Raw genomic sequence first — 22,181 nt, forward strand, 5'->3', positions numbered from 1 at the left:
CTTAGAAATAGAAAACAGTTTGTTCAGATAAATAATACCAAATCAGAATTGTGTAACATTATTATGGAGTACCACAAGGATCGGTACTTGGACCCAAACTGTTTATTTTGTATATCAATGATTTTGTGAATGTATCCAATGTGCTTGGCAGCATTTTATTTGCTGATGATACAACGCTGTTTTACTCTGGATCAGATATACAGGAAGTAGCACAAGTGATAAATACAGAGTTGGAAAAAGTTAAACATTGGTTGATATAAACAGATTGTCACTAAATATTAATAAGACAAATTTCATATTGTTTAATGATAGAGCGAAAGAAAATAATGTGTCATTACAAATAGATGGAATGGATATACAAAGGGTAAAAGAAATGAAATTTTTAGGAGTCATGATTGCTGAAGATCTTACATGGAAGTCACACATAAATTACATAAAAGGAAAAATAGCGAAAGCCATGCTGTTTTGCATAAAGTAAAATATTCATTAAATAGTTATGGTTTATTAACATTGTACAATTCATTGATTGTCCCATATTTAACTTACTGTGTAGAAATCTGGGGATCAACATATACAACCTATATACAACCTTTATTTATTTTGCAGAAAAGAGCTTTAAAAGTGATTAGTAACAGTGGTTTTAGAGATTCATCTAATCCATTGTTTATTAAGTATAGGGTACTTAAATTTCATGATTTAGTTGATTTGAAAATATTACAAACGATGTACCAAGTTAATAAAAATACTAAACCAACAAACATTCAAAATATGTTTGAAAAAAGAGTAAGTAGTTATAAATTGAAAGGAATAGAAGTCTTTAAAAAACCAAGATTTAGAACCAAAGTAAAGGAAAGGAGTATTGCAGTAAATGGTGTCAAATTATGGAACAATCTTAATAAAGAAATTAAAGAATTAAGGTCGCTTAAATTATTTTAAAAACATATTAAATTAGATGTATTAAGTAAGTATGAAACTATGAAGTAAGTCAGTGGGCTGCAAGAAAGTAAAAAAAAAAAAAAAAAAGTAAACTGTTAATAATGTTTGGAGTGTCTTAAGTTTAAATGTAACCTGTCAGTGATGTAATCTATTAATTAATGGTCATAATTATGAAATGGGTCAGTGGTATGTGACAAGTTAAAGAAATGCAATCTGTTAAATAATGTTGACTATGATGCTGTATACTGAAAGATTGTATTGTTAAAAGGGGCAGAAATCATAAGACTTGTTCTTCTTTCTGCTCCTTTTCATTCTGGTATTGTGGTGCTTTTGTTTTTTGCTTTTCTGTTTTTCTTTTAAATGAATGAAATAAATATTAAAGAAAGAAAGAAAGAAAGTATATATTGTGTATGAATTGAGTATGTATGGAGTATGTAAGACAGATGTCATCCGCATCCAGATTTTTGAGCTACTCAAAAATCCTGGCTGCGGACATGCGTGCCTCTGCGGATGATCACCTACGTGTTCGGATGACGGCTGACTCATACAGGCATGTTACACGGATATTGCGGATGTTTGGCGAATATGGGCCAATTTTGTGCACAATCCATACGCAAATCCTCCTAAACGCCAGTGGACAGGGCCCTTATTTCGAAATGCATGAAATTATTTTTTTCCCTCAAAATTCTATTCACAACACCCCATAATGACAACACGAAAAAGTTTTTTTTTATTTTTGCAAAACGCAAAGTTTTACGCTTCATAGTTCCTTAGAAACTATATTTTAAATACCAAACATTGCTAATTTTAGTGTCTCTACTAGACATGTAAGCATTTCTAATCCAAGTGAGACCTGACATTTTCTCACCAAATCTGATGAAAACCGGTTCACACTCCTGACTAACGCCAACAACCTCCTGAGAGGAAGGAATGATGATACTGTGATTTTTCTGCAAAAATAAAGATACTATAGTATAATAATATAAGCAGTATATGTAGTTTGATGACAGAGACACGTTTTGAATATTGTGTGTTTGCAGCTGGATTCATATGACAGTAAAGTTGTGTGATGGCACGTTACCTCCACAGTGCCTCTCGTCCTGACTGGAGCGTGCAATTGAGACTTCTGACAAAAGGAGAAAGAACAGCAGCAGAATTAGCCCGTTAGCATGACAAATTGTAGCCTGGAACATGAGCGCGCAGATGAAAGCTGTGCTCCATATGAAACCGATTATCATAAAAATCCATGAACTAATCACGGCCGCGGCACCTGCAGAGGTTTATGAAAAGTATCGACTCTCATTAAATGAAATGAAGTACAAGATTTTACTAATGAACCTTAATGGACTACGTTTCCCATTAAAGCCGATGGATGATAAGGTATAAAGGCAAACGGCTCATTCCGTTAAGACCTGCAAATGTTTTTTATGAGTATCACGGTACTGCTAATTAATACAGAAAGGTTACAAATTTATCTTTCTATCAAATGTTTACCTTCTCTTATAATGAATGATTCTTGAAGTGTGTGCTCATGATGCAAACTGCAGGAAACCTTTTCTTCTTTTTTGCTTAACTTCATCAAAGTCTGTTCCAGCAGTTGCATTGTTGCCATGATTCAGTGTGAATATGCTTCTTTGTTCGAGTCGCTTTAATGATCCGTGTGTAGTGCAGATCGATGCTGTGGGTGTCTCACATTACTGCTTGTCAATAGATGCTAGTCTATGGAGATACAGTATCGATACGACTGCTGAGTGTCTGTGGTTCTATTTCAAGAGGTAATTATTAACTTTCAGCCTGTAGCAAAGAGGATTTGCATGCAATTGTACGTTTTGGATATTTTGTGTTGAAGCAATCTGCAGAATGTTGTTCGCTGTGCTGTTTTATTGACAAAATGTGGCAACAGCAGGGACGGATCTAGAGGAAGAGAATGGGGTGGGGGGCATGCATCCCCCGTCCACAAGAAAAGAAAATATACAAAAGAAAAATATATGGAGAAAAAAGTCAAAAAAAGAAAATGTTTTTAAGTTTGATTAATAGTCACATGGAACTCTTGCAGGTTTAAAACGTTTGATTCATGATATTTTTCATCCAGATTTTAATGTTCAATGGGCAGTATTGATGATGAAATGGTCTTGGATCCAGTAAGATCATTATTACAGGATTAATATAGCACCAAATCATTTTTTAAAATATTTTACTTTGCAAATTTGACTTTTTTATGTTAGTATTCATGTTAGAAAGACTTGCTGACTACTAGTATAAATAATTTTTTCATATATCAGCGACAATGTAATGCTATCAATCAAATGAGCGGATTGCCCAATTGTGATGACTCAGACCCCCCCCCCCCCCCACAGAAAAAGTTCTGCATCCACCCCTGTGCAACAGAGCAGCTGATCATCAATCACGACCAAAGTACCTCACCCAGTCATGGAGGAATCACTTGAGGCATCGCTGTGCAGGACTGATATGAATAATGTTGCTAATATTTCAAATAAAATGCAAAAACAATTCTCCATCAGTGGAAATTCCATTTTTTTTCAAAAATGCCTGTGTTTTGTTGGAATAAGTCTCCACTGGAGTTCTGTGTAATGCCTTTAAAAGTAACTGTGACTGAGCGGCACCTTACAAATGATGTGCATGAGCCATTTGTGTCTTTGCTTCCAACATTTGGAAAGTAAAACTGCTGCTATAAGAGCTTTCGCCCGGCTCATAATTAAACTAATAGAGCAGCAGGGAGGAGGAATGAGTAAGCAGACTGGCCTTAAGTGGAATACTAAGGTTCACGCCCCCTTGTAATCACCTACGACACCGGAGGGTCCTTGAACAAAGCTCTGGATCCCACCGTGCCCAAAAGTGCTGCCCCATCGCTGAACCCGACCTCTGGCCTGAGACAAGTCCCTCAAAGGGATCAGTAAAGTTTTTTCATTATCACAGGATTGTTGGAAAATGAGCTGAATTAGCATTGAGGGTACATGGTGGGCGGAGCAGGATGTGTGTGTGTCTGTGTGTGTGTGTGTGTTAAATCACGCCTGAGAATCCAATCGTCGACTTCTTTTCCTTCACTTTTTCCTCATGTCTATGTGGTGCTGATGAGTGTGAACAGTCTTCTGCATGCAGCCTGGTCCTGATCGTATTCCGACCTGAGCACCACAGGCTCCGCCCAGTTGCCCGACTGACGTCGACTCAGCTCCTCTGAGGTCTGGTGGACCTCAGTGCTGGTTGATTTGGTGGTTGACTCTGACTGGGTGAAGTTATTGTCTGCCCACAACACGCCCCTGAATAATGTGGTGACTTAACGTACAGTGCCGCGGTGTGTGATGCTATTAAGCGCTGTCTAAATAATGTGACACCAGACATGCCCCAAAAACATCTGTGTACAGGCTGAAAGCAGATCGATGGCTGCAGACCTTCTGATTGGAACCTGGGCCGGTCTAATCTTTTAGTCTACTAAGCTTACTTAGACGACTACGGTTAGTCGCCAAACATTATCAGTCTAATCTCCATTTCGCATTGACGGCTAAACTTGTAGATTAGCTGTTTTATGTTAGTTGATGATTTTCACGGTCATAGCAGCCTTGCGAGTGCCGTTGTCAAGAAACGCCTCAATGCGCGAGGAGAAGCGTTCTCGACCTCGTTGTCCGTAAACATCTCTAATGAAATATTCTGGTCCCAGAACACCCGCTAGGGCCGCAGGTCTCTCCTTCCTTCCTCCTCCATCAAGTGTTGGTTCATGATAGCTGCCTTTTTTGAGGTAAGACACTGAAGTTTTGTGGACTAAAATAAGGCTGTACCAGGCTGAAAATGTCAGTTGGATAATGCAAAACTTTAGCCGACTAAGCGGTTTGTGTAACAACTAACGTTAAAAGATGAGTAGATTAAGTGAGCGTTAGTCCACTCAACAAGATCAGACCACTTTATGAAACCGGGCCCTGGACTTTGACAGTGTTTAGACTCCAGATCCTCACTCTATCTGTCTCAGATGCCACATTAGTGAACAGAAGGCTGAGCTCATAAGGAGACAATCCTGTGGTCACCTGGTATAAAATTGGAGTCTGGAGTGCACGGTCTGGTCTCACTGCTGTTTCCTGAGCACTGGTTTCCGGTGGGAAACAGGACATCACAGTGACGCACGCGGAGCTGAGCGCCACTGGGGTCGCAGTGCGACCACTCCGACCAGCTGGACCAGCTCTCTGGAAAAAACAACAGCATACATCAAACAAGAACCACAATAACCAGGTTTGTACAGCTTACAAAAACACACACACACACACACACACACACACACACACACACACACACACACACACACACACACACACACACACACACACATACACACACACCACACACACACACACACACACACACACACACACAACACACACACACACACACACACACACACGCGCGGCATTGTTGAACTCTGATGGGTGTATGTAGCAGCCACTATGAGTCCACTTGATTCCCAGGAACTGAGAACAAAGTTGACCCAGGATCGAGGTTCCAATAAGCCCAGTAAAGTATGGACTGGACCCCATTCAGTTATTTTGGGTTCATGTTTTTACAATGAACAAAAATACAAATGCAACACCCATTTTTTATGAGCTGAAGTCAATCTAAAACATTTTCTATATACACAAACGACCTATTTCTCTCAAATATTGTTCACAAACCAGTCTAAATCTGTGTTAGTGATCACTTCTCCTTTGCCGAGATAATCCATCCCACCTCACAGGTGTGGCAGATCAAGATGCTGATTAGACAACATGACTATTGCACAGGTGTGCCTTAGGCTGGCCACAATAAAAGGCCACTCTGAAATGTTCAGTTTTATCACACAGCACAATGCCACAGATGTCGCACGTTTTGAGGGAGTGTGCAGTTGGCAAGCTGACTGCAGGAATGTCCACCAGAGCTGTTGCCTGTGACTTGAATGTTCATTTCTCAACCATGTTATATCTTTTGAGTTCAGCTCATGAAAAATGGGAGAAATTATTTTTGTTCAGTCTATGTCCATTGCTAAGAAATGTCAGTGCAATGTAGCCTAGTCATGTTCTGGCACCATCTGGGTTGAGTTTGTTTTGTTTTCTTATTTTAGTTATTGGTTTAATTTTAGTCATACAGAATAAAATCACAGGACACATGAAATCTTTTGTCCCTGGAACTGTTTCTATCTTGAGGAGAACTTCATCAGGTTCAGCTGAACTTTCAAAACATCCAATGAAAACCCCCCCTGGAACTCATGATGGCTGTTAGACTCTCGTAGAACGCATCATAGTGTGCGCGTGTGAGCTCATACCCGGACAAGACTGCGTGTTGCACAGCGCCTCCTCAGTGTGCAGGCCCAGACAGATGTCTCCACCGTACGCTGGTGGAGGGTTGCTGCAGGTTCGAGTCCTCATGTAATGTCCACCTCCACATGTCACTGAGCACTTGGACCAGGATGACCAACAAGACCAGCTGCCATCCACTAAGATGAGGAGAAGAGCAGAAAACAGTAAAGTTTTTAAAAAAATTTTGAATTTTAAACAGTACTGGAAATTATTAATCTGTCACTACCCTCGGAATCTGTTCCTAAATGCTCCAAATCTGCAGTGATTAAACCATTACTTAAGGAATCTAAGTTTTTAAATTATAGGCCGATATGAAATCTATCATTTTGTTCTAAGATTCTGGAAACAGTGGTTTCACAGCAGCTCGAGGACCACCTTACTGAGAATAATCTCTCTGAGCCACTGCTCAGATGATTATGTTTGTATGCATTTAATGTATGACGTCACATAAATGCACTTTGGCAATAAATATAACTGACATATTCCGTATGTCTGCTTTACAATTTTACAGTGAGTCTCAAGTAAAGCTTTGGAGAGAATTTAGGCATCCAGCTTTACTTGGGAAACCTGTCGTCTCGCTGCCAAGTTTGTCGCCACACACATGAGCGAGGGCAGAATACTATCTATAGCAGATGTACCTGATCTATGTAGGCGTCATGTAAAACAAATAATGAATGCTTACCATTCATCCATCTTTCAAGTCATAAAAATATTCTTTCCATTGCATGATGGGAAAACATTCACTAACTGTTTTGTCCATCCATCCATTTTCTTCCGCATCATCCGGAGTCGGGTCGCGGGGGCAGCAGCTCAAGCAAAGCCTAACTGTTTTGTATGACACCTAAATAGACCAAGTCCATGTGCTGTTGTAGATAGCTTCCTGTATCATGGACACAGGTTTAAGTAAATATAGGGGTGTTAATCAGTGTTGAATGGAGCAAAACGTATGGAGCTAAATTGCACAAAAATGGTGGAAACCATACAATGGACTATTTTTCCCAAGCAATTGGACAAATCAATGCTACATGACATACAATCCACCAATCAAATGAGAAGGATCTGTTTTGGTGTCATATAATTACCACTGCCATATCATTAACGTCTTCCTCGGAACAAACAGTTGAAGTAACTCCTGTATTATATATGCATTGGGCTCACATTTTGACCTTGACATATGACCTCAACGTTGAACCAGATCTTTTCCAAATAAAATCAATTTGTCTTTGAATGATCCTCATTCCAGCAGGTTCGTTCCAAACCATGAGTTATTTTTTTCACACAGATGGACGGACAAACAAACGTGACAAAAACAACCTGCAATCATGTTTTCTATCAGACAACCTCTTTCTGTGCCTGTTGCTTTAAATTGAAAGGAGCTGCTGCTGCTGGCCACGCCCCTTCTGTGAGGGGAGGGGGAACTGGAATGATGTCATGAACATTCATATTAATCTGTAAAGGTCTCACTGAAAATGGATTTTGTCCAAAGACATGTCTATAAATCCCTTTTTCAAATTATAATCTGCAGACAGAATATATCAAATTATATTTTCATGAAATAATGTTGACATCAATCATTTATCTTCTATAATACAAAGTGATCCTGATGAATTTTCACCATCTTCCGGCAGAAAAATTCAAATTCCCAAAGCTGAGCCATCCAGTTTATTTAAAAAGACAATTTCATCTGATCATTAAATGATCCAAACGATGTGTGACACAGAAAATAAGAAGTCATTTGAATATTGCATATGTGTGTGTGTGTGTGCGTGCGTGTGTTTTGAAGTGACAGCTGTTACAACAAACGCCCGACATCCCCCCCATTCTACATCACCTCTGATTAATAAAGATAAATGAACCGTCGTTATTGCCATTGTTGCTCGTCACGTCATGTGGCGCCGCACGTGCGTGCACAGAATTATAAATACACAAAGGGAGGATGCACTAAGGTCTGGGAGAAAGAAACATACAGGAATAAAAAGGGGGATAATCTCAGTCTATGAATCATAAGAGAAGTCAATATTCCTTCATGATCACCTGGATAAACCATGAGAGAAATTTCCTTTTCGGAATCATTTGAGAGATGGTTTTAAAGACCCGATGACGGCCGGCGGCGCTCTGCAGGTAATTGAGGTTGGCGATGCTTTGTTGTTGTCTGGGTGTAATTTCTCGATCACAAAGTGACACGTAAGTCGATTTATGGCCGGCGATGACGGATCATCTCATCTCCGTAGCAGATGCAAGAAAAACGCAGATTCATTTGTTTCCAAGTAGACGGATGGCAGGAATAACACCTTTTCTTCTTCTTCTTCTCATAGCTCAGACTGAGAATGAGCCGGATTAACAGCGGCAGGACTACATCTGGCCTGCTAGCGTGACAGAAGGAATATCTCACTTTTGGCGAGGTGCTAATTGAGTTTGCATTAGTATTCATTGGTGCTCTGGTGAGGAAAAGTCAGTTCCTTTGGGGGACAGCAGCGCTCAGGTGTTCACCTGCATGCGGCGGTGTTATTATCATCACCTCAACATAGGCATATTACATTTATTACCACCACCAAGAAGCTTACGCTCGCACCCACCACAATTATATGTTAGTTTATTGGCATGATGACAATTTTATATATACAGTGATGAAAATAAGTATTTGAACACCCTGTGATTTTGCAAGTTCTCCCAATTAGAAATCATGGAGGGGTCTGAAATTTTCTTCTTAGCTACATGTCCACTGTGAGAGACATAATCTAAAAAAAAAAAAAAAAAAAAAAAAAAAAAAAAAAAAAAATCCGGAAATCACAATGTATGATTTTTTTTTTATAATTTATTTGTATGTTACGGCTACAAATAAGTATTTGAACACCTACCAACCAGCAAGAATTCTGGCTCTCACAGCCCTCTTATTCTGCACTCTTTACCTATATTAACTGCACCTGTTTGAACTTGTTACCTGTATAAAAGACACCTGTTCACACACTCAATCTATCACACTCCAACCTGTCCATCACAGCCAAGACCAAAGAGCTGTCTAAGGACACCAGGGACAAAACTGTAGACCTGCACAAGGCTGGGATGGACTACAGGACAACAGGCAAGCAGCTTGGTAGAAGACAACAACTGTTATGATTATTTATTAGAAAGTGGAAGAAACACAAGATGACTGTCAATCTCCCTCGGTCTGGATTCATGCAAGATCTCACTTTGTGGGGTAAGGATGATTCTGAGAAAGCTCAGAACTACACAGGAGGACCTGGTCAATGACCTGAAGAGAGCTGGGACCACAGTCACAAAGATTACATGGTTTAAAATCCTGCAGGGCAGCAGGGTCCCCCTGCTCAAGCCAGCACATGTCCAGACCTGTTTGAAGTTCACCAGTGACCATCTGGATGATCCAGAGGAAGCATGGGAGAAGGTCATGTGGTCAGATGAGACCAGAATAGAGCTTTTTGGAATCAACTCCACTTATCATGTTTAGAGGATGAGAACAACCCCAAGAAAACCATCCCAACTGTGAAGCATGGGGGTGGAAACATCATACTCTGGGGGTGCTCTTCTGCAAAGGGGACAGGACAACTGCATTGAAGGGAGGATGGATGGGGTCATGTATTGCGAGATTTTGGCAAACAACCTCCTTCCCTCAGTAAGAGCATTGAAGATGAGTCATGGCTGAGTCTTCCAGCATGACAATGACCCCAAACACACAGCCAGGGCAACTAAGGAGGGGCTCTGTAAGAAGCATTTCAAGGTCCTGGAGTGGCCTGGCCAGTCTCCAGACCTGAACTCAATAGAAAATCTTTGGAGGGAGCTGAAACTCCAAACCTGAAAGATTTGGAGAAGATCTGTATGGAGGAGTGGACCAAAATCTCTGCTGCAGTGTGTGCAAACCTGGTGAAAAACTACAGGAAACGTTTGACCTCTGTAATTGCAAACAAAGGCTACTGTACCAAATATTAACATTGATTTTCACAGGTGTTCAAATACTTATTTGCAGCAGTAACATACAAATAAATTATTAAAAAAATCATACACTGTGATTTCTGGATTTTTTTTTTTAGATTATGTCTCTCACAGTGGACATGCACCTAAGATGAAAATTTCAGACCCCTCCATGATTTCTAAGTGGGAGAACTTGCAAAATCGCAGGGTGTTCAAATACTTATTTTCCTCACTGTACATATACTGAGATACTGAGCCAGTTATTACTAAACATCGGGAAAGGTTTGTACTTGCCTGGAAATACAGGAAACTTTTTTTTTCAATTTTCAAACATTCAAGATATGTCAGTTTATGACTGAAATAAATTATTTGTACCGCAAAAACAGTAATTTTTGCAAAGATGTTGTTGTGTGGGCCGGCTGAAGAGGAGGTACTGCTGGCCCAACGCCAGAGGGCGCCCTGCCTGAAGGCAGGCTTCAGGCACCAGAGGGCGCAGTCGCCGCCAGGAACTGGAATTGACAGCTGTCACTCATCACCTTCATCACACCTCACCCATAAAGGCCGGGAGAAGACACCACATCTCTGCAGAGAAATCGTCTAAACCATTCAGGTAGACACTCAGCCGTAATTATTGACTCAGCTAAGTTAAGTTGTGACGTCTTTCACATCTGAGCTGGTAGCTATTGTACCTTTTGAGTTTGCAGCTTCTCCACTGACTGCCGAGTTGGTAAGAGTTGGCGTTCTTCACTCTTCACTCTTACACTTGTTAAGTGGAGTCTGCACGGATAACCGGAGGAAGTAGTGAGATAAGGAGGTGGTGTTTTCTCCCTCCACCAGGAATAATCTGCTGACTGTTTTACTGGGTGTGTGCACACACACCCACTCTTGACTGTTTCTGTTTCCTGCCAGCAGTACCCGATCTGACAGCTGGAGACGGTGGCCACCTGGGGACTCAGGACTTGGCGGCTCCTGTGTGTTCCAGATTCGTTGGAGGTGGAAATCGTGTGGGTCCTGACTCTTCTCTGGACGGGCGTCTCCTATCCTCAAGCCTGCCCACACGACACCAACTTTATAATTGACCGTAGTATTGAATTGTATCTGTATCCGTTGTGCACATTTCACAACATTAAATTGTTACTTCGTATTTCCATTGACCATTCATTTACGCCCCCTGTTGTGGGTCCGTGTCATCACACTTTTCACAACAGGATTTCTCGGCCAACGTCATGGATCCAGAGGGGCGTCAACCATCAGGTAAACCACCAATGGAAACACAAGGTGCACAGGGGCCAGCAGGAGGCGTATTAGGTGAGCTACAGCAAATCTTAACCGCCTTCACTGCTCGGTTGGACTTGGTAACCGAGCAGAACTCAATCGGAGGATGGAGGCTCTCGCCGCACAGGTGGAAGCGCACACGCAGGGCGATGCTGCGGCACCTCCTCCTGCTGCCCGAGTGCCAGATACAGATATTCCAGTGGTTGTTCAATGAATCCCCCCATCCCCTGAAGCATACATAAGCCCCCCGGAGCCGTACGGAGGTTGTGTCAAGACGTGCGCGGACTTTTTAATGCAGTGTTCGCTTGTGTTTTCACAGCGTCCTGTTATGTACGCGTCTGATGCCAGCAGGGTGGCTTATGTGATAAACCTGCTTTGAGGAGAGGCACGCGCCTGGGCTACGGTGCTCTGGGAGCAGAATTCACGGCTCCTAACAACATATACTGGGTTTGTGCGGGAATTCAAACAAGTGTTTGATCACCCCAATAGAGGTGAGACAGCTTCGAATGTGCTGCTGTCAATGAGACAGGGGTGTCGGAGTGCAGCCGAATATGCAGTCGACTTCCACATCGTGGCTGCGAGGTCCGGCTGGAATAGTGTTGCACTCCGCACCGCCTTCGTAAATGGACTGTCTCCGGTCCTGAAGGAGCATCTGCTGGCGAAGGATGAACCGCGGGATTTCGATGGGCTTGTTGATCTGGTTATACGGTTAGACAACCGATTGGAGGAACGCCGTCGGGAGCGAGGCGAAGGGCGTGGCCGGGCACGAGTCATCCCTCTCTCTTCCGGGTCCGAAAGGGTGTCGCCGTCCCCCCGCTCCACTGCCAGAGAGCTCCGTGTGGCAACAGCTCCCCCTGCTGATGAAGCTATGGACACGAGCAGAGCTAAAGTAAAATCAGAGAATAGACAACGGAGGCTGGCCCGCGGGGAATGCTTTTTCTGTGGCTCGAGTGAGCACATACAGAAGAATTGCCCCAAGCGGTTAAACTACAATGCCCACCCTTAGAGACTGGGCTAAGGGTGGGCCATAACAATCACGAGGGTAAATCCCGAAAATCCGCATGCATCCCAGTGACAATCCTGAGTGGGGATCTCACCTTTCACGCTCCAGCACTGGTGGACACGGGGTCGGAGGGGAATCTGCTGGATAGCAGATGGGCAAGGGAGGTTGGGCTCCCTCTAGTGGCCTTACCGTCACCTTTGTCAGTACGGGCACTAGATGGCACCCTTCTCCCATTAATCCCACACCAGACACAGCCAGTGACAATGGTCGTGTCTGGGAATCACAGGGAGGAGATTGTGTTTTTTGTAACACCGTCTATCTCCCGGGTGATTCTGGGTTATCCATGGATGTTAAAGCACAATCCCCAGATTGATTGGCTGTCTGGGGTTGTAACACAGTGGAGCGAAACATGCCACCGGGAGTGTTTAGGATCCTCAGTTCCACCCAGTGTAATAGCTAAGGAGGAGGTTCAAGTCCCCCCCAATCTCGCGGCAGTGCCAGCTGAGTACCATGATCTTGCTGACGTCTTCAGCAAGGATCTGGCGCTCACGCTGCCCCCGCACCGTCCGTACGATTGTGCCATTGATTTGGTACAGGGCGCTGAGTACCCGTCCAGCAAGTTGTACAACCTCTCATGTCCGGAACGCGAATCAATGGAGACCTACATCCGGGACTCCCTAGCTGCCGGGTTGATCCGGAATTCCACATCCCCGATGGGGGCTGGTTTCTTTTTTGTGGGCAAGAAGGACGGCGGACTCCATCCATGCATTGATTACAGAGGGCTGAACGAGATCACGGTTCGCAACCGATACCCGTTACCTCTGCTGGATTCAGTGTTCACGCCCCTGCATGGAGCCCAAATCTTCACAAAGTTGGATCTTAGAAATGCGTATCACCTGGTTCGGATCCGGAAGGGAAACGAGTGGAAGACGGCATTTAACACCCCCTTAGGTCATTTTGAGTACCTGGTCATGCCGTTCAGCCTCACCAATGCGCCTGCGACGTTCCAAGCTTTGGTTAATGACGTCTTGCGGGACTTCCTGCATCGGTTCGTCTTCGTATATCTTGACGATATTCTCATCTTCTCCCCGGATCCTGAGACCCATATTAAGCATGTACGTCAGGTCCTGCAGCGGTTGTTGGAGAACCGGCTGTTCGTGAAGGGCGAGAAGTGTGAATTCCACCGCACTTCTTTGTCCTTCCTGGGGTTCATTATCTCCTCCAACTCCGTCGCCCCTGATATGGCCAAGGTTGCGGCGGTGAGAGATTGGCCCCAACCAACAAGCCATAGGAAACTGCAACAGTTCCTTGGTTTTGCAAATTTCTATTGGAGGTTCATTAAGGGCTACAGTTAGGTTGTTAGCCCCCTGACAGCCCTGACCTCCACTAAAGTCCCTTTCACCTGGTCGGATCGGTGCAAAGCCGCGTTTAAGGAGTTAAAATGTCGGTTCTTGACTGCACCAGTTCTGGTGCAGCCTGACCCTGATTGCCAGTTTATAGTCGAAGTGGATGCCTCTGACTCAGGGATAGGAGCCGTGCTGTCCCAGAGTGGGGAGTCCGCTAAGGTTCTCCATCCTTGTGCCTACTATTCCCGCAGGTTGTCCCCGGCTGAAAGGAACTATGACATTGGCAATTGGGAACTTCTGGCAGTGAAAGAGGCTCTTGAAGAGTGGAGACACCTTCTGGAGGGAGCCATGGTCCCCTTCACGGTTTTCCCGGACCATCGGAACCTGGAATACATCCAGACCGCTAAGCGTCTGAACCCCAGGCAAGGCCGTTGGTCACTGTTCTTCGGTCGGTTTGACTTCCAGATCACGTATCGCCCCGGGACCAAGAACCACCGGTCCGATGCACTGTCCCGGGTGCATGAAGAGGAGGTCAAGCCAGAGCTGTCGGATCCACCAGACACCATCATCCCAGAGTCCACTGTCATTGCAACCCTCACCTGGGACGTGGGGAAGACCGTCCGGGAGGCCCTGACACGACACCCGGACCACAGGGAAATGGACCTAAAAGCAGGCTATATGTCCCACCAGAGGCCAGGGCTGCGGTTTTGGACTTCTGTCACGGTTCCAAGCTCTCCTGCCACCCAGGGGTGCGAAGAACCGTGGCAGTGGTCCGGCAGCGCTTCTGGTGGGCATCACTGGAAACCGACGTCCGGGAGTACGTCCAGGCCTGCACCACCTGCGCCAGGGGCAAGGCTGAACATAGAAAGGCCCAAGGACTCCTCCAGCCGCTGCCAATGCCTCATCGCCCCTGGTCCCACATAGGCCTGGACTTCGTCACGGGTCTCCCTGCGTCCCAGGGAATGACAACCATCCTGATGATAGTGGATCGGTTCTCCAAGGCGGCCCACTTCGTGGCCCTCCCGAAGCTCCCGATGGCCCAGGAGACTGCAGACCTCCTGGTCCACCACGTCGTGCATCTGCATGGTATCCCCACGAACATAGTCTCGGATCGTGGTCCCCAGTTCTCCTCGCAAGTCTGGAGGAATTTCTGTAGGGAACTGGGGGCCACCGTGAGCCTCTCGTCCGGGTACCACCCTCAGACAAATGGACAGGCAGAGCGGGCAAATCAAGATCTGGAGCAGGCCCTGCGGTGTGTAACTGCCGCGCACCCGACAGCTTGGAGTCAACATCTGGCCTGGATCGAGTACGCCCATAATAGTCAGATCTCCTCGGCTACCTGCCTCTCCCCCTTTGAGGCATGTTTGGGGTATCAGCCCCCATTGTTCCCAGCCATAGAGGGAGAGGTTGAGGTCCCCTCGGTCCAGGCCCACCTCAGGAGGTGCCGTCGGGTGTGGTGCACAGCCCACTCTGCCCTGCTGAAGGCCCGGACGAGGGCTAAGGACCATGCAGACTACCGGCGTACCCTGGCTCCTGCATACCAGCCCGGGCAGGAGATATGGCTGTCAACCAAGGACATCCCTCTGCAGGTCGAGTCACAAAAACTGAAGGACAGATACATTAGACCGTTCACAATCACCAAAGTCCTCAGTCCAGCCGCAGTGAAGCTGGCAGCCTCAGGAACTATGATACATCCAGTCTTCCACGTGTCCCGGATAAAGCCTTGTCACTCCTCCACCCTCTGCACTCCCAGACCAGCGCCGCCTCCTGCCCGTATCATCGATGGAGAGCCTGCGTGAACCGTCCGCAGGCTCCTGGACGTTCGTCGATGGGGCCGGAGATTCCAATATCTGGTGGACTGGGAGGGGTACGGACCCGAGGAACGCTCCTGGATAAAGCGGAGCTTCATCCTGGACCCGGCCCTCCTGGCCGACTTCTACAACCGTCACCCCGACAAGCCGGGTCGGGCGCCAGGAGGTGCCCGTTGAGGGGGGGTCCTGTTGCGTGGGCAGCCCGAAGAGGAGGTACTGCTGGCCCAACGCCAGAGAGCGCCCTGCCTGAAGGCGGGCTTCAGGCACCAGAGGGCGCAGTCGCCGTCAGGAACTGGAATTGACAGCTGTCACTCATCACCTTCATCACACCTTACCCATAAAGGCCGGGAGAAGACACCACATCTCTGCAGAGAAATCGTCTAAACCATTCAGGTAGACACTCAGCCGTAATTATTGACTCAGCTAAGTTAAGTTGTGACGTCTTTCACATCTGAGCTGGTAGCTATTGTACCTTTTGAGTTTGCAGCTTCTCCACTGACTGCCGAGTTGGAGGGAGTGGTAAGAGTTGGCGTTCTCACTCTTCACTTCTCACTCTTCACTCTTACACTTGTTAAGTGGAGTCTGCATGGATAACCGGAGGAAGTAGTGAGATAAGGAGGTGGTGTTTTCTCCCTCCGCCAGGAATAATCTGCTGACTGTTTTACTGGGTGTGTGCACACACACCCAGTCTTTACTGTTTCTGTTTCCTGCCAGCAGTACCCGATCTGACAGCTGGAGACGGTGGCCACCTGGGGACTCAGGACTTGGCGGCTCCGGGGTGTTCCAGATACGTTGGTGGTGGAAATCGTGTGGGTCCCGACTCTTCTCTGGACGGGCGTCTCCTATCCTCGAGCCTGCCCACACGACACCAACTTTATAATTGACCGTAGTATTGAATTGTATCTGTATCCGTTGTGCACATTTCGCAACATTAAATTGTTACTTCGTATTTCCATTGACCATTCATTTACGCCCCCTGTTGTGGGTCCGTGTCATCACACTTTTCACAACAGATGCATGTCACTATATGTAATCTACATTTAATACAAGACAAAATCACTTATCGTATTTTCTGGGGTCTAAATCATTTTTTCATGCAACTTATATTGAGGTGCAACTTATATACAAAATAAAAAAAAAATCACATATTAATGACAATAATAATAATAATAACTATTGATATAGGGCTTTTCCAAGAATCAAAGCTCTAAATATAATAAACTCCAGTAATAATATAAAATAAACAGCAATAATAAAAATGTACTACAACCATGCACAAAAATCCCAAATGAAAGACCTGATTAAAAAAAAAAAAAATCAAATGGACTCATGTTTATTGTGACATTTCCAATGCTGCGAGCTAGCAATCTGTGTTCATTTGATGATTTTGTTTGTCCAGATTGTGTCAAATAACATCCAATATGTTAACCATTGCACATTTATTGGTACACATCTTGTCTAGTATTGGAATTTAACAGTCCTTATGGTTCAAACCACAAGCTGAGGGCTGCCTGCATAAATCCTCTGTTCACTTCTCCATGTTGCTGTCTGCCAGTAATCTTGTCCATCTGACAATTTATTTTGTCCAAACACCATCAAATAACCTCCAATATGTTGTCCATCACATTTGTCCATCTTGCTTATCTTTGGAATTTAAAAGTCCTTATGTTAAGTAACAGCACATGCTGTAGTGTGCACATGTGCTACACCACAGCACACAAGTTCCTGTTCATTGTTAAGCTCACCACCAGGGAAACACTGTGTTACAAAGTGAGTTCCATACCCAGAAAAAAGATCCACTTATACTCCGGAAAATACAGTAACAGTACAGTAAATCTGTTTAGCTACTCCCTAGTTTGCACTCGGGGTCGCACACGAAATGTGGCATGGGTGGGATTTGAAGTAGGAACCTTTCACACTGAAACCAAGTGCACTAACCACTTTCTACCATCCCAGTAATAACACATCTGGATTATCTTGTTGTCTAAACATCTTGTTTCGAGTCATATCTCAGATAAAACATTTTTTTTTTTGACTCACTATAACATTTTTAAGGAAAAGATGCAACACTCCCTATTGCTCATAAATTTATTTCAAGAAATCTTAAGTGAATTTTGAAAGAATGAATAAATCAATCAATCTGGCAATAAATAAATAAAACAAAAAAATTAAATCTTGCAGTACATAAATAAATCTGGCAATAAGTACGTGAATGAATGAATAAAAACAAATCCGTACTTGTTTGTAGTGTGCACAAATACTGACATGCACTGATCTTTGGGATATTTGTGGTCAGTGCAGCAGATACGTGCACCTGCACTGACATAACCAGTGTTTGCCACAGTGGCGCAAATACAACTCGATTTATGTTTATTCTGATGAAGGAGGAGGAGAAGAAAGTGACTGTTACGATTCTTCAGCAAGCAGACTGAAGACCTACTGAAACATGGGAGCAGTTTGAGAGTGATACAGAAGCACTAATGAGCGACTTGCAGAGGAGGTGAGTGAACACTGGCGCCTGTTCTATCAGTTCTGGTCGGGTTTCAGAACAGATCTGCCCTACGGAACAACCGAAAATCCCAGAACTGAAGTGCAGGGTTTGTGTTTGTCATGAAAGAACCTGGGTTTGTGTCAGAGCCAGCTGCATTTGTGAGCACCAGGAAACAGGCCTTCCAGCCAAAGTCCTCATCTGAGTGTTGGACCACGAACAGCTTGCTCAATCTGCCTCTGCGTTCGAGTGGTTTTGCTGCTTTCACCGAATAAATTAACAAGGTGTAAAAAAACAAAACAAAAAGCACACAAAGTGAAGGAGATATTTTGACAGCACTTACGAAGATGGATCGTGGTTGCTGAAGACAACGAGCACATCCAGGCTTTTAGCCCTTCTCCGGGGGGCGTGATTAATAATAATTGGAACCAGTGTCGTGTTTGTCTGCTTTGGCGCCTGTGCTGGAGACCAGGTGCTCTTTATGCCAAACTAAGCATGGGATTTCCATTTAGACAGCTTACTTCCCGTGTCAGAAGGAGTCTTCTTTTAATTAGAAGGCTTCCTCTTGCTGTTGTCTGCTGGAGGGGTGTTGAGGAAGCATTGTCTCAGGACTTTTCACAACAGAACAAGGTCCCCCATAGCTGGCAGCATAATTACCCGCCAACGTAATTACACACTGGAGCGCCACAGGGATCGTTGCTCTGATTTCTGTTGGAAATTGGGGTGTTCGTCGCACCTTTTATCTGCTACTGATTTCTTTTGTGGTGCGTAGTCATTTTGTCGCTGTACTTCTTTATCCGTTAATCATAGATGAGTCTTTCCAGACTATGATTGGGCTGTGGCGTATTTAGCGTGAAGAAATGGTTAAATGATATCTGTTTACATCCATGTTTGTGTTGGCTGTGTTTGTGTGTATGGTACCTGGACACGGGGTGATGTTGCACTCCTGGTATTCCTGCGCTGGTCCCAGGCAGGTTTGACCTCCGTACCTGGGCTCCGGGTTACTGCAGGTCCTCTTGCGGCTGCGGATTCCTCGGCTGCAGTCTCGGCTGCACTGGGACCAGGAACTCCAGGATGACCAACCACCACTTACCATGTGGCCCGAGATCCTCCCCAGACGAAGCACCTCGCCTGTTGGGTTTAGAGTGTGTGGTCAGACAGGGGATCAAGCAGAAACACGATAAAATGTAAAACAGCTCCTATACACATTTTCAGCGGGTGTGTTAAAAACAGAACACCTACGTATGCATGTCATATGCAGTGAATGAATACATGGACAAATGAATCCATCCACAATAAGTTTTTAACACAATAACAAAAACAGTAATGTATCTCTGTATATTAAACGGGCAAATATACTGACAATAAACTGATTAAAAGATGGTGAAATTTGATAAACCAGGTCCCATCGGCTCCCCCCTTGTTTTTCCACTCGGGATCGCCACAGCAAACCCAAAGTGGATTTGTATGTTGAATTGGCATAAAATTTATGCCCGATGCCCTTCCTGACGCAATTCCACATTACATGGACAAATGGGCAGGTCTGGGGTTTGAACCAGGAACTTTCCATACTGATCATCGTCATATTTAGGGATTATTTACTGCTGTGGATGCCCGCCCCTGGCTCTGGTTGTCAAAGGAGAGCAAGTCCCTGGGGTCGGGGTAGGCAGCCGGTGACTAGCTCCTCGTACAGAGGCCCTCCAAGAAACTCTGCCCAGTGGGTCAGTGCCGACTTTCATGTTGGCCTTGACATAGTCAGACCAGGTCTTCTTGGGTCATCCTCTTCGACCAGGCATAGCCATACTCATCATGGTGTTGATGGCCGAATCAGCACGCATAACATGGCCGTACCAGCGGAGGCGTCGGGAGAGCAGTACGGTGGTCACGTCTGCTAGCCCCAGCCTGACGAGGAGCGAGTCAATGGGGACATCATCTGACGCCTTCACACCGCACATCCACCTCACCATTGCTTGGTCGTTGCAGGTCCTCAGCATTTTTCGCCCAGGTCTCGCTTTCATACAACAGCGCTGAGCGGCCACAGGCGGTGTACAACAGGCGGCGAACCTGTGATAGGCGGTGCCAACAGACGATCACTGAAACCAAGCACACTAACCACTTGGCCATCACCCCTGCGAATTAAGCAATAATGAAGGTGAATAATCATTTGCTAATGTGTTCATGTTAGTTAATGCACTGAGCAGCATCAACTAACAATGAATGAAGATTTAACCATTTCGAAATGATTTCTTCGTAGTGTTCAGCATCTTTACCACTTATTAATTAATGTATAAAGTAATACCTTGGCTAATATGACCACCACTAATAAATTACTACAAAACACAGTTAGCTCATAATGCGTGCACCCTTACTGAAATGTGTTACTAAAGTTTCAGGTGATGTATCCAAATATATACTTGTGTATATATTTATATGTGTGTGTGTGTGTGTATATATGTATGTCGGTACGCCTGTCTATTGCGTCATTCTCCTGTGAGCAGGCTTTGAGTGAGGAGTGGTCCACCTCCTCGCCGGATTTTCATTGTCAGGAAATGGCGGAATGATTTGGGTTTTTTTTCCATCAGAGACTGGCAGCTGGAAACCATTCGAAAAATTTATCTGGCTTTCTGTGAAAATTTTACGGGCTTCACAGAGAATAAGGACTGTTACTACAGCTTTAAGGACGGCTTTAAGGACGCTCGGCACGCCGTGCTCCGTGCCACCATCGAGAGCCACAAACCACCGGATCATTTCTAAACGGATGGCTCTGTGGATCCGAGACCGTAGTGTGCACTTTCTCTGGTTATCACAAGAGCTGGACATCAGCCATTTTCCGGCAGATTTTACTTTTAACAAGAGATTTTGCCATGGAAAGCCGAGCGGAGGCTTCGCGTCTCATGACCGATTTGCTGATGGAGCGAGACAAAGGAACACCTCCGTTTTGGTCTCACAGGACGGCTTTGAGATGGCGTTCAGACAGACGCGCGGAATTCCTCTGCACGTCTATCTCAATGTGCCGAAAAAGTGCTGATGTCCACGTCTTTTCAAAATTCCTGTGCTAGTCAGATGATGTCCCGGATAAAACACAGCGTCCAGTTTGGAAATGAATGGCATATTCCACTGTTACAGGAGTTTTTGTCATGGAAAGAGGAGCAGAGGCTTCGCGTGTCGCGGCGGTGCTGCATGGCGCACAGCAACGCCGTGATGAAGCCTCATGGGACATGTTCTGGCATGTCTAGGTACATCCACAATTTCTCGGATAATCACTCGATGGAAAAACCACCCACAGCTGTCTGAACGCCATCTCAAAGCCATCCTGTGAGACCAAAACGGAGGTGTTCCTTTGTCTCGCTCCATCAGCAAATCGGTCGTGACGCGCGAAGCCTCCGCTTGGCTTTCCATGACAAAATCTCTTGTTAAAAGTGAAATCTGCCGGAAAATGGTTGATGTCCAGCTCTTGTGATAACCAGAGAAAGTGCACACGACGGTCCGGCTCCACAGAGCCATCCGTTTAGAAATGATCCGGTGGTTTGTGGCTCTCGATGGTGGCACGGAGCGCGGCGCGCCGAGTGTCCTTAAAGCCGTCCTTAAAGCCGTCCTTAAAGTTGTAGTAACAGTCCTTATTCTCTGTGAAGCCCGTAAAATTTCCACCGAAAGCCAGATAAATTTTTCTAATGGTTTCCAGCTGCCAGTCTGTAACAGTTTCTGAAAAAATTCTGATGGAAAAAAGCCCAAATCATTCCGCCATTTCCTGACAATGAAAATCCACCAAGGGGGCTGGACCACTCCTCACTCAAAGCCTGCTCACAGGTGAATGACGCAACCGACTCACGCGCACGCATGGAAAAACTCACGCATGCGCACGAGGGTTCAAGCTTGTCTGACGCAATCACACGTGATTCAAATCCATATGGTTTTTGTAAAAATAATAAGGTCGGATACTTTTCTAATAGATCTCGTATATATATATATATATATATATATATATATATATATATATATATATATATATATATATATATATATATATATATATATATATATATATGAAGTCTGCACTTT

General features: G+C 44.9%; 1 protein-coding gene across 3 annotated transcripts in view; it reads right to left on the reverse strand.

Annotated features, from left to right (window-relative positions):
* The window catches only part of sema5a (sema domain, seven thrombospondin repeats (type 1 and type 1-like), transmembrane domain (TM) and short cytoplasmic domain, (semaphorin) 5A), a 447,076-nt gene that overhangs the window by 19,223 nt on the left and 405,672 nt on the right, over window positions 1–22,181 (reverse strand). For all 3 annotated transcript variants that reach the window (XR_004557944.1, XR_004557932.1, XM_034159873.1), the window contains exons 17-20: window positions 19,044–19,253; window positions 6,239–6,409; window positions 4,974–5,129; window positions 2,018–2,062 (exon numbers count right to left, since the gene is read on the reverse strand). Coding sequence is in view for 1 of the 3 variants with exons in the window: in XM_034159873.1 (XP_034015764.1) it covers window positions 2,018–2,062; window positions 4,974–5,129; window positions 6,239–6,409; window positions 19,044–19,253 (582 nt within the window). In the remaining 2 variants the exon portion in view is untranslated. The remainder of the gene's footprint in view (window positions 1–2,017; window positions 2,063–4,973; window positions 5,130–6,238; window positions 6,410–19,043; window positions 19,254–22,181) is intronic.

This window comes from Thalassophryne amazonica, chromosome 1 (assembly GCF_902500255.1).
Source record: "Thalassophryne amazonica chromosome 1, fThaAma1.1, whole genome shotgun sequence".
In the NCBI taxonomy this organism is placed as follows: domain Eukaryota; kingdom Metazoa; phylum Chordata; class Actinopteri; order Batrachoidiformes; family Batrachoididae; genus Thalassophryne; species Thalassophryne amazonica.